General features: G+C 35.8%; 2 protein-coding genes across 10 annotated transcripts in view; one reads left to right on the top strand and one right to left on the bottom strand.

Annotated features, from left to right (window-relative positions):
• Window positions 1-20: 20 nt before the first annotated feature.
• Window positions 21-1,111, bottom strand: LOC129577784 (multidrug resistance protein homolog 65-like; the record flags this gene model as incomplete). Its single annotated transcript, XM_055465369.1, has 5 exons — window positions 21-219; window positions 342-590; window positions 666-859; window positions 961-1,036; window positions 1,098-1,111. Coding segments are annotated over 5 exons (717 nt in total), but the record flags the coding sequence as incomplete, so codon positions are not given.
• Window positions 1,112-2,661: 1,550 nt separating this feature from the next.
• Window positions 2,662-13,646, top strand: part of LOC129564661 (allatostatin-A receptor-like) — an 82,089-nt gene continuing 71,104 nt past the window's right edge. For 2 of the 9 annotated variants that reach the window (XM_055438810.1, XM_055438812.1), the window contains exons 1-2: window positions 2,662-2,754; window positions 5,057-5,271. The gene's annotated coding sequence lies outside the window, so the exon portion shown is untranslated. Of the gene's footprint in view, window positions 2,917-3,917; window positions 4,971-5,056; window positions 5,272-13,646 lie in introns of those variants that run through there. The other 7 variants (XM_055438805.1, XM_055438811.1, XM_055438808.1 and 4 more) reach the window with 5 other exon arrangements.

Below are 13,646 nucleotides of genomic sequence, written 5' to 3'. Positions count from 1 at the left end.
TATGATTGAGAAAGGTTTTTATTAACTCGATTCATTTAGAAATTTACCTTACCGACGATGATGTTGACGAGGAAAACAATTGGAAGGTACGAAATGACGATAAGTGTCAACTGCCATCCATAAACAAATGAAATGGTTACACATATCCCAAATGAAAATACCAAAAACAAGAAGTGGCTCACATCTTCCGCAAGACCAGATTTAATCTTTTCAATATCTCTGAAATGACATTATAACATATTTATCGAGTGATTTCCAGTTGATTAAGTTCATTGGCACTGATTTATCCGAACACACGCACCCACGCATGCACAGGCATAAATCAGTATAAGTAAGCTTACTCGGTGATGCGAACGGTAAAATTAGTCTTTCCCCCGAACTCATCATACCATGCGACCTCCTGTCGCATCAATGACTCGAAATATTTAACGCGAATGCGCGTAACTTGCCGTATAGCCGTCCGATTAAAGCAATCAACGCAGAATATTCCATTGATAAACTGCCATAATGTTGCAATTAACGATAGAATTCCATATGCAATCGAATCATTGATGATTTCTTGTCGATTCTCTTCGATGGTCGCATTCGCTCTATACAAACACAAGAAGTTCAATTATTACTTTCAATCGAATTCTGGCCACAGAATGATGTATTTGACACATTACAATATACGTCCGCCCCCGAACCACTGTAGCATCAACGTCGGTGAACTTGTTCCAATGCCATAAATTCGTTCAACCAGCAGTGATGTAAATTCGCCGTACACAATAATTATCCAGGGCAGTGCTAAGGCTTTGAAAAATGTAAAAATGATGCCAAGAACTATAACGAATACATCCCAACGAGTTGCATATCGATACTATACACAAACATGCGAAACAGAGAGAGAGAGTGAGACAGAACGAAATCAATACAAAATTAATGTCAATCAATTTGCAATTCACATCGGGCCGAACCTACCAAACTCAAATAGCTCACTGTATACGAACCATCATTTTTATGCCAACGACAAGAGAAACTAAACTTTTTTGACGTCCTGAAATAGAATACGAATATTTTTCGTTTTATTCAATAAAAAAAAACCATTTGAAACTAACTCGATTGATTGATGGGGAAAGCATTTTATTTGTCTCACATTTTTTTCTCTCTCTCAACTATGGGTTTTAACACACTTTTCATACGTTTATTGAACGATCACTTAAATTGTCACTTCTTTGAAAATACACGACAAACACTTTTTTCATAATTATTTTTTCAGTGATGAACACAGAACGTACATCTGGTGCAGCGTGTGGCTTGCAACGCTCTGAGATCTAATAACACACTCAATACTGATTCCATGCTTCAGCTGATTAAATTCACTTTGAAAAGAAATAAAAACTGGTTCTGACCTTTGCCATACATTCCCACTGTCTCGTTATCAATACACAGAATAATCCACACTTACTGAGGTACAGGGCTGTACTCGTACTGACACACGCGAACATTTCTTATTGTTGAAATGTGACTCATTCGTGAATGTTTATTCATTGCATTCGAAGTGATTTTTCACGACTGAACAATAATTTCATTTGTATAGAAGTGCTGTAAGTCGGCACACTGAGTCAGACTGAGGTACAATAGAAAAAAATAGAATAACTGTTTGCGGTCATTTGTGGTATTTGTCACGATGGTTTTTCAATTGAAAAACAGAGTAAAGATGTTTTAAAAAAAATCAAATTGAGCCTCTAGTAAATCTCACTAAATTCGAAAATAAACTCATAAATTTAACGAAAAAATGTGTCCATTTATTTATTATTTTCAATTATTATCAACAGCAACAACAAACGTCGAGAATCAAGCATCAAAATCGTTGAAAAAAATGAGCTGAACTATTTGGCAAGCAGCCCTGTTTGCTCACATCAAATATAATTTGATTAATTGACTTTCAGATATCGCAAAAAAGCAAAATTGATATAGCACCATGTTCACCGGTAAACCCCATGCTCAAGAAAGTGGTTGCTTAAGCTGCTACACTTAAATGCGTCCGGTTTTCTTATCGAATTCAATCTAGACGATACGAGAATAAGTGTGATCACAACAAAAGTCAAGATAAAAAAGAGCATTGCGTATGAATGACACACTGCTTCTTCGCTCGAAGCTTAAATTTATGTGCATTTATGTGTGTGACACTGGCCGAGAATCAAAGTGAGGCAATGAAGCTCGCAGCGCGTTGCGATATGATGTCGGTTATCAGTGAGTGTTTGTGTGAAAGTATGCATGCGACGAATACCGTAAACAGACGAAGAGTGCGACAAGTGTTTGTTGTTGATGATACAGACGAATGGGGAAAAAATCGAAATCAGCTGTTCGACGGCGGCGACGACGGCGACAATGGCAATGTGTGCCTTACTGTCTACGAACGGTTAAATGTAAACAAGCGTCTCTCCTTTTCCCATACACACCAACACATTGTGACTGTATTACCGACCACAAATAGATACACATGCTTGTGCATGTGCCATTAAACGAGCAATACAGCCGGATGATGCTTGTACATAGACTGTCTTCGGTCGGAACGAGATGGCGCATATCAGTTTACATTATCGAACACGTTGACTCAGAAGTGGAAACATGCCGCGAATTTCATTCAAGTAGTTCAACGCTACTGAAACGTAAAACAGTCAACAACGAACGCTTCAACGGGATGGTTTACTTGAATATTTCTTTCGTGCTCGTGCGATACAACATTTGAATTCGGCGATTGTTTTTCTGGTCAGTGAATCAGTTGACTTTTGACATTGAAGTTGAACATTTTGTGTACGAAAACAGAATCTTTGCCTGGCATATGCCACGTTTAAATTGTTCCAAACGATAACGATATCTTCTTGGCACATTCATATTTTCAGTTAGCCAAAAAAACCGGCGAAACATCTCGTATGTGACTTTATTTTTTTCTTTTAATCGTCGAACCGCAATTATAGAAAAGATTTTTCGTTAATTGATGAAACGATTCGCATCAATTAAGTTCGCGCATCGTGACCAGTCATCACTCGCTCGACGACAATCAGAGCAAACATAAATAAGTAGCAGAAAATCTTGTTTTAAACGCCATGAAATCTTTGTTTCTTTCAAATCGCTCGTTTGTGATCGTGTCGGCATTGCTGAGTGAAATACGAAAAAAAAAACAATTCCATTGATTGATTGGAATGGTCATTTGTAAAAAACGTTAAATTCCTATTTTTCACCTCATGAATCCGTTTTATTGATACTAAAAATAATCCATCATCAAAATGGGATTTAAGACATTTCCTCTTTGATCAACACACATTCCTCACATTTTTTTCTCATCAATTCTAAATATTTTCGGAATGAACGTAGAAAAACTTTCGGAGAATCGATTGAAATGTGGTTCTTGATGGCATATATTTTTTGCGAGTTTTTTTTTCCGAATTTTTGTCAATAGAAGTTTTTGGAATAATTTTTGTTCGCTTCGTTCGATTTTATCACAATCCATAAAAATATTTAACCTAGAATAAAAGCTTGAACTATACGAAAAAACCACAGAAAAAATCCCCCGGATTCTTTCGTCGGAACGAAGATTAACTAGAACAAACAGTTGATAAAGACGTTTTGAAAATGTTTGCTTTGCATTACCATGTAAATTGGAGCACAAAGCAGTTTCTATTTGCACATACGTAAAGCAAATCGCTGTTAAGATCTTCCACTGTCTTCTATTTGCATTAAAGCTTTGTGCGAAGGTTTGAAAAAAAAAGATCGGATTTCAATAGAAAAATATAGATTATTTCTTTGTTGATGTTATTTTAGTTTGTGAACTCAGACATGGAATTTCGATATTATCCAAAACGTTTGGGCGATGTTTAATGTAACGAAAATAAGAAAATCCAATCAAATATCGAGCGATGCTTTTTTTCTAGATTCGAAATATTTGGTCTGGTTTGTTGTTGCGTTCAAAAAAAAACCGGACATATTTACATAACAGCCAATTGTTTGCGAATGATGATTTGCATGAGGAACCGCATGAATTTTCCACCTCATTGCCTACGATTTGAGGAACGAAACGATTCCTGCGTGTGTATTTTTATTCCATTTGTTTGTCCGTGAATTGAGCAAAGTGATGGTGGAAAAGTGTTGAAAAATTAATTTATGATCGAATAGATAAATAAAGCGTTGAAAGCAGCATGTATCCAGAATATTTGAATTGAAGGTGAAAAAAATGGTGAAATATGCAAGCAAACAATGAACAGCGACGGAATTTTCGCTGTCAAAACCGTTACTTGAGTACAGTCAAAACAATATACGTGTGGTCCATGAGAGTTGTTGAATAGAGGCCTAAAAATAGTCAGTGGTATGAGTGTGGACCAAAATAAATGAGAAAGACCTACTGATTACTCTTCATAAAATAGACAAACAAAACGGAGAAAAAAAGGAAAAATACGCGACACGACATTACAATATGTTTTCTTTCTCGTTTCGGCCATAAAAATGAGTCTCGAAGGATACAACTAAAAAAAATAAAATAACGAACTGAGAAAAAAATCCCGCTCATATTTTCGATCTATGCCTATAAAATGAAGCGAAATGTAAACCAAAATAAATTTACTTGATTAAATGCAAAATGAAACGCAATAATAAAATTGGTTATATATTCCCGAAACAAAAACCACAATTCGATCACAAACACACCGTTTGACATTAAAATTCGTTTGGGTAGAAATTTCACAATTGCTCGGATTTCATGGCTCGCAGCGAAATTGATGTGTTCGTGTGTTTTGGCACACAAACAATGTGGATAATAGCCTCCAGCTATAACATCAATGCTTCTTGCCTAATGTGCAAGCTGGGCATCTCAATCAATGGCACGCAATATTTGCGCACCGCTTACTGTCAATCCCAAAATATCGCTTAATGAATGAATTGCGACGGAGATTTTCTGCTATATTTGTTGATTTGTTTGCATTTGATGATTCGTAAGTGATTTGGTTGATTGTGGTGTTTGCACAGTTGAAATGTTTGCCTTTTACTAAAAGATGTGCTCAATTTACCGTTTTTACAGCTTTCTTTCATTCTCTGCCCCCCTCGAAAAAATAATAAAAAGTGTTGAATGACTATGAAAACATGAACTCAATTTGAGATCAAGATAGTGTGCAATTTGATATTTTGCTGAATAGACAATTTCAATTCATAACGATTGAATTACTTCCTTTTGAAGCGGACCTTTCTAATGACGCAACCATCAAGAAATTGGAGCTAAATTCCTTCCAAAGTAAGGTAATTTATCTTTATTGCTACATTTTTATTAGATGCTAAAATTGAAATCGGCATTTATATTTAGAATTGGAATTAGTGCAATTTTTTCCTAGCATCACCTTTGATGTTGCTTTCTTTCAGTTGTTTCTAATGATAGTAAACCTGGATATTTTCGCAATTAAACTGCCTTTTCTGCAAAACTAAACAGATATATCTGTTTCTTAAAATAGTGGTTTCGTTCTTTGAATTCGCTCTATTTAAAGAATTTATGGCCATTTTGGCATTATTTTAGGACATGAACACCATTTCCCCGATTCCCGTTTGATGTACTGGGCTTTTATTGATGAACTAAAGTTCAATGCTATGATTCAAGTGAAATGCATAAAAATAAATTTACACGCTTTTTTATAGCACGTAGTGAATGTGGCCGTAAATTCATCATCAATTGTGATGCTATATCGATTTTTGCGGTGCGAAAATCCAATTCAGTTGCTATTTTTAAGCCCAATTGACGTGAAATCAATTTAAAATTGTCAATGAATTCTGTAATTGATCGATTGTGTGATTTGTTCCCGTAAACACATATATTTTAATTAAATGTGTCAACTCGGCGTTAAATTGATTACATTTATGTTGAAAATAATTATTTTTGTGGGGTATTTTCGAATCATTTGTTCAATGGATTGGAGAAAATGGTGGAAAATCGAGTACGTTTGATGAAAACAAAAATATTTTTGTGGTTGCTGTGTAATTATCTTCATGAATATTATGTAACAGATCCCAAAATTGCTTGCGTTCTCGTCCGAACATCGTGAATTTATTCACTGAATTGGAGATCGTGAATTTGCAACATCTTTTGCAATCCATAAAAGAAGGTTTTCACCGAGTGAATCGTGTATTTTCTTTAATTCAAATGAAATGACTTCTGTGAATCCAAGATAGAAGAAAAAGGCACATTTGTCTCGAATTTATGTAACTTTCAGCTGCAATTTGGAGCATGTTTCATTTGAAAATAATTAAAACCGTGATTACAACGCATACATGAGCGTTTGAAAACCGCGATAAATGTGCAAAATGTTGCACGCATGAACGATTTCATCGTCTTCTGTGGAATCACATAATCCAGACATAATGATTTAAATACACAAAAAAGTGAAAACAAGTACATTCATCTAAATTTGTGTGTGTGTTTCTTTTTCATTTGGTTTTGAGTGTGTAAGTCGTTTTCACAGGCTCTGCATAACACTAACAAAACAAAGTGAAACACGAATTTACGATGAGCGCATTCAGTGAAGTTCATTTCAATTCGTTTACGTCGTTAGACGCACTTATGAACGCGACAAATTGAACGCATCAACAATGTGTCGTAATGAAAAAAACATTTATTTTTTATAAAATTAATGTTTATCACGTGCTACGCACTCACAAAAAACAAATTTTGCACATTCGTGACATTTTTATTTTTTGTTGTCTACTTTATTAACAAATATAAAAAAGATTCAATAGTTTGCGGTAAACATAGAACGATCTGAGTCACAAATTTCGACACTTGTCTTGTAGCGCTAGAAGTAAGCTGTCAGACGCTTAGATGCAGGACCTTCGGTCGTTTTTGTGGTGAAAATTTGATGAATTTTTGAGTAACACACACACAAACACGCATGTCGGCAATTAAAAATCATTTGAAGCAAATGTTAAAATAACGTGCTCACACCCAAAAAAATGATGCTCTTGCATCATTTTCACGGCACAGCCAAAGAATTACACCAAGTGCTTTTTTTTCTTCGCACATTTGTAGAAAATGTGTTACAGTGGATTAAGCGGAACGCAGCACCGAAATTGACGGCTTTTTCTAATATAATTATAAAATCCATTTGCAAATCGACGTTTTTCGGCACTTCTACCTACGGTGTGTGTTGGGTACATGCGCTTAGCTCCTTAACGGCACACACAAAATCGCTTTAAAACCATTGATTATATTTCGTCGGAAATCGCATCGACTGTCTGCCATTCAGCAGCAGCAGCACCGATAACAGGTGCAGGCCACTACAACGGCGTTCATTTTCTGTATGGCGCTAAGCCAATTTCACCTTTAAATTGAGTTTTGCCGATGTCGGACGATGCATGTGCAGGTTTTTCCCTCTGAAAACAACCGCAATTTACTTTGTAATTACAACACCGTTATTATTATTGTTATTACGACTTATTTTCCATTTTATGTGCGTAATAAATCACCTTAGCCACGTGTAACGGGTAACGCTGGTCGTTTGCTTGATGCAAATTACATACTTAAATTTGTTGTTGTTATTTGTACGTGTTTTTTTATGTTTGCACTATGGAATATTTCATCCGGCCCCATGATATTAAAGAGAAGAAAAGAAAAGAAAAGCAAATGATTCCATTTTAATTTTGCCACCGCAAAGGAGCAAACCGCAATTTTACATATATCCGATCAGCCTGGGTGGTTTTATAAACTTGACCACACGTAATAATATGTTTGCCCCATTTTCACATTGATTCTCGTTGCACTTAATCATTTTCGCACATAAAACAAATGCACCACTCTTTTGCTGCATGGCACATTGTTTTTTTTTCAACAGTTTCCAGCATTTCATGACTTCGTTATGTTCCCTTTTTATCGCAACGTTGATTCTAGATTTTAGAGCTTTATCTCTCCGTAATTCGAGAGGTTGCCTCTATCATTTGGTCCCCTGTTCTTCGCTTTTTTACTTTAAACAACTATTTCATGCGGTGTTATCTCGATTTTAATAAAAATGCGAATAAAACCAGAGAAAAGAGTGTATGAAGCACAGATGCTTGTGCCATTTTCAACTGTGCAAAAAATCATTCACTCGATAATTTGAAATGTTCGCACAACACAATAACTCGCAAGTTTTTGAGATACTTTGATTTCTTTTTATTGAGCATGCTGAATATGTGCTCATTTTTTTCCCTGTCTTTGCTTGTGTTTGTGGTGTGTTGAGGGCGTTTGCTTTACGATTATTTGTTAAAACAGAACTCGAATATGTTTGTTTATGTTGTTATACACACCGATTTCACCGCTGGCTCACATGTATTATTCATACGGTGGTGCTTTTTTTCTCTCTTCCTGACTCTTTTTCATTCCTTTGATTTATTGACTGCGCGTTTGGAGTTCAGTCTGTTTCATTTTTGTCGTTATTTACTATCACAGTGAGCAGTGAGCAACCACATCATCCTTTGCTTCCGTATTTTTTCTTCTCCTTTCGTTTGATGGCTCACAACAATGTTGTAAACAAGGATTGATATGAAGTTTTATATCATTCAGCCGGTTGCACATCTAATGCCATGCTCTAATTCTTGTGAACGGGATCTTTAGGTTTTATGCCACATCACATTTAAAATTGAACGTTTTCTATGCTGTTATTAAACAGTCTACATTGCAAACATCGCCTGAGATTTGTGAGATAGAGAGAGGAAGTGGGATTTCATATGGGATATATGTGTAGATAATTGAGATTTTGTTTGACACCATGTTTACTTAATGTCTGCCTAATACTATTTGCCTTCCTACGCGCGGGCTCTTAACAAGATAACTCTCTTGTTGTTGTTTTTCTGTCCGCTTTGATGAAGGTTTTTGTTCAACGAGACAATGTCAATTCTGTTTGCTGTGAAACATTGTATTTTATTACCAATTGTTGCTTTTATTCATTCGCTTTTTGCAGTCATAGGCAGCAATCCCATTTGACATATAATATGACATCAAACATTTCAAACACTTTTTTTTCGCTGCAACTTTGATACTGCTGCAACATTGTCAAACGTGTCGAAGGCTTTTTTCACATTGAAACATAATACGAACATAGATCGAATTGAAATCGCGATGAAAATGGAATGGAAAAAGTTTTTTTTTCTCTTTCAATGGTGTATTTAATCGGGGATTTATTTGATATGCTTGCTGGCTGGCGTTTTTTGGTGGACATAATTCACCATCGGATTAACACGAAATGCTCAACTGAAAGTCGACTTCACAATTTTTTGCATCAAAATATTAATGATGCCTTCGAGAGCAGCAACAATATCTGGTTGGAATGAAAAGCGTTTGTATTCGCTCTTTTTGTCACACACACACAACTTTGTTGTGCCTTGTGTTTAAGCTCAATTGGGATGTGCCTTTTTCAGTCTGATGATGACAGAGTTTTTGTTCTAGTTGTGGCTTGCCACTTTGCATAATCACATACACAAATCGACGTGATGACATATTAGCTCTAAAAACCCTACTATGTGTGTCACTCATTTTGCACTTGGCTCTTGACTTTGCATAAATTAATTAATAACTTAGCGAGTGGTGCTATTGAGAGTTATCTTTTCATGAGTTTTATTGCATCCTTTTTCCGTATCTCCGACTCTCTCTCTCTCTCTCTCTATTTATCCATCTCTCTTCCTCTCTCTCTACCACACTCTTTCTGTCTCCCTTGCCAGCATCCATATCTGAAGAAATTGGATGATGTATTTTGATGCATGGTTACAGCACTTAGTTTATAACCTGACAACAATTACATTATGGTTAATCTTTTCGCATTCTTCTCAGCAAAACACTGTCTCAAAAGTTTTATCACATGGATTCAGGTCATGAAGTAGCAGGTTATTGAAAACTAAGCCAATCAAATGTAAACAAATTACGTTGGTTGTGAGAAAATAAATACAAGTGAAAGTTCTTATCAGTTATCACACATGCCAACGCTAATACCAGATTTCCATTCGAGTGTGTAGGTGTAGACAAAAATTGTTCTCTTTAAAGCATTTTTCTTTGACGGTATCAATTACAAACGAAACATCAATTTTTTTGTGTTTGAACAAAAGCGAAATTGTTCTACATTGATACAAAAGAGTCCTTTCAGCCCCCGACCTAATGCCCTGATTGAATGTCAACAATCATCCTTTGAGGCGGTGGTTTCATTCTGTTGGCATATCACATTACGTTTGAACCGAAACTTCTTTCATAGGCAAATCCCATTCGCACAAAGCACACAAAGCACTCAAAACACACAAAACCACCGTTCTCTCAAATGTGCTTCAACAAAAGTATCCCTTTTTGTTGTTGGTTGAAATTTAACAAAACTACTCACCGCAAACATACAGAGAGAGAGAGAGAGAGAGAGCGAGAGAGAGAGAGAGAGAGCGAGAGAGAGAGAGAGGATCTGGTTTTTCAAATCAAATACATAAACTGTTGCGAACGCAAAACGAAAAAGTTTAGCAAGAGTGAAAACTCGAAGATTTAGTGCTTACTCTCCATAAAAATTGTTTGAACTCGTTAAAGAACTTCAGGAAATAGTTTTCTCTCTGTGGGAGATTTCAGCCAACGCACGTGCCACATCTCAAGTGCCACATGATAAATGGCGTATATATCAGATAGATAACTTCCAAATGTGTTTAAAAAGAAAGGACATTTTGACGGCTCATAACTCGATGCCACCACAAACTAAATGTATTTAACACGCTGTGTGATTTATTAGCCCGATAGCAGGAAGGAGGAAAAAAAGGTGCAGAAACCATAAATAAAATAGATTCTTTTTGCCAAATGCAAACAAAAAAGCGGACACGTCCATATGCAAATGAATGGCAAACCAACAATAAAGTCAAAAATAATCACAATAAAAGCGCGAAACGAAACGGAGATGGTGACATTGATAACACCTATTCCAGTTCACTATTTTCTTTACGCTGTATCGCATGCATCACATAAAATGCGATGAATTTTCACAGCCATGACCTTTTTTTCCATTTGGAAAAGTTATTCAGCAAATTCAATATAATTGGCTACGGTGTACAAGCATACAGTTGACGGTTGAGTGATTTTTTCCAAATAGCGAATCCAAAACTTTTCAATTTGTATTTTTCACCTGAATCGCACCGTGGGTTCGCCGAATCATTATTTGTTTTGGCTACTCTTATCACCACTGTTGCTGCTTGTCGAATTCAGTACACATATATTTGTTCGAAGGCATTCTATCTCATAACGACTCAATCAAAGTAAATTTGATTTTCAAATTGCTTTACACGTTTTTTTTCCATTTACATAAATAAATGTCCAACATGGAAAAGCCCATAGGTGCGCGCATTCGAAGCGGTTCAATGAATCAAAATGTGTTTCGCGACACATAAAAAAGGTTGGGAAATCGGGAGAAGCCATTAGAAGTGAATTGTACGACTTTTTGATGAGATGACAGAAATGAAGCAACGAACAAGAGAGAGAAAAATCCAAATGATTCAACGTTGTGTGAAACCTTTGCACAGTACGGTAAAATTACCCTTTTTTGCGTCAGCTTTTCCATACACATAAATCAAATGACGAAGCTCAATTTGGTCGACACAAATGAATGAGAAACGAAAATAGAAATGTTGAGAAAAAAATTGAAAAGGAAATCTCCATGTCGATTGAATCGATTGCTGTTGAGATAAATTTTTTTCTCTTGTCATCCAATGCTACAAGTGTACTTGAAATTCTCTGTCTAATTTGGTCAACCAATTTCCATTCAGAAAACGAAGTAATGCTTTCCTGTTACCCATGAAATTGCTCCTTTCTATGAAGAACATGTTTTTTTTTATATAAGTCTCGGTTTATTTCTGCCGGATTTTTATTCTGAACATAATGTTTTTTTGCGATTTATCCTCTAATTTGCCAGAAGTCAATTTCACCTTTAATGCCATGTCGTTTTTATTTCGAATTTTCGTACGCACTCTTTGTACTTTTTTTGGTTATGGCTTAACGTGGAACATAGGTTTATATTGAAAAACACTTGACATTTTTTATGAAATATCATCATTAAATCATACATATTTTGTTGTTGTCAAATATTTCGTATGCGTGACATAAAACTTGACGATTCAACTGCGAGTTGAGTTTCTACTTTGAGTTTCGATTTATTTCGGTTGTGTTTGACATTTGCGACCTCTCACAACTGGCAATACCGAAATTCAATTTTCAATCTGATTTTCGCCGTTAATTTTATGTACATCACGGCTATATTGACTGCAATATTTTATTACGTGTCTAGCGGAATTTCGTTTGTTTTATGCATGCCATGTGCGCACTAACTTTAATGTCGTCGGTAAACTTTGTTTAATGCCAACAAATGTATGTCGCTTTTTTCTCTCCCATTTTACCATGGCAATAACAGGAGGATATCTTTTATCATTATTTTGTGAACAAAGTTTTTCCTTGTTTGCCAAACATTTAAAAGCCTCAAGTTTTATCTTGTTTTCCCATTGGCTTTTAGCCATACAGAGATAATTCCAATAGTTTTTTTTTATCGCTCGTTCGCGAGATGAATTAAAAGTTGCGTTGTTTGAGAAAGCGAGGAAAAAAACGAAAATCCAGCACACAAAAAGATCATTATATCGCTCATTTTAAGTGGTTGCACATATTTCCATGGCTAAAAGCTTAATGTGGACATGATTTAGAGGAAAAAAAGTGGGGAATGATCCATCTTTTGCCATCGTGCGCGATACGAAATACAATGCTATGCTAAAGAAAATATAATTCCCATTTCGTGATTGATACATGTTCGACGGAATGATTTCGTGAGTGAAGCTCTAAAAATCTTTACGATATTTTCCCATAATTTCTTCATGGGACAGTCTTTTAGTTGAACGACATACTACTTTTCGATCTCGAAAATATGAGCCATTTGATGCGATACTCTATTGTGTAGTATTCAAATAAAAGCTGTTGTGTGTGAGAAACCTCTAGGGAATGCCATATCGAATATGAAATTCAGCGTTATGGCACTCACTTGTGACGATTCAGATCATTTTATGTGTTTCTTTTTTGTTTAAAATATTCCGGCTTTAGTTTTTGACGTTGCGCTAAACCTGCAGTTGACATCTGCTTCATCCTTTTTTCTCCGAATTTTTTCCCCCAACCGAAACAAATTCCATGGCGAAAAAAGCATTTTTATGTTTCATATCTGTAAGCAGCAGGAGATTTTGTGATTTTATTTTGTCAAAAGGTGACAGCGAAAAGTATGCGCGAGATTTTTTTTTTTCGGAATAACAATTCACTATGTGAAGAATGATCGATATTCGCTTTTGTGTATTTAAAAATAGTCGAGCTACTTCTGGGCGGGATGTGTGGAGCCAGTGATAACATTTCTCTCGTTATGCGATGGATTAAAATGCTGAACGAAATTATGATGGCGCCATTAAATAAATTCACCCATCAAAAGCGCATTATTTTCCCTAACAACAACATATCGGCTTCGCGGCAGAGCAAGATGTGCGGGCGCCTTTTCCCCGAACACACGCACACGAACACATTTCCGAATAATAAAACGAAGCAAAAACAAAATGAGAACGGAATCTGGCATCGAATCCAATAACTATTCAACGCGTTCGGTCTATTCATGAATGATGTTGTT

The sequence above is a fragment of the Sitodiplosis mosellana genome, unplaced genomic scaffold (genome assembly GCF_009176505.1).
Source record: "Sitodiplosis mosellana isolate CC-2019 unplaced genomic scaffold, AAFC_SMos_1.0 Smas_scaffold_1, whole genome shotgun sequence".
Lineage (NCBI taxonomy): Eukaryota > Metazoa > Arthropoda > Insecta > Diptera > Cecidomyiidae > Sitodiplosis > Sitodiplosis mosellana.
The sequence above is the reverse complement of the archived record's forward strand: the minus strand, read 5'-3'. Positions and strand labels throughout refer to the sequence as shown.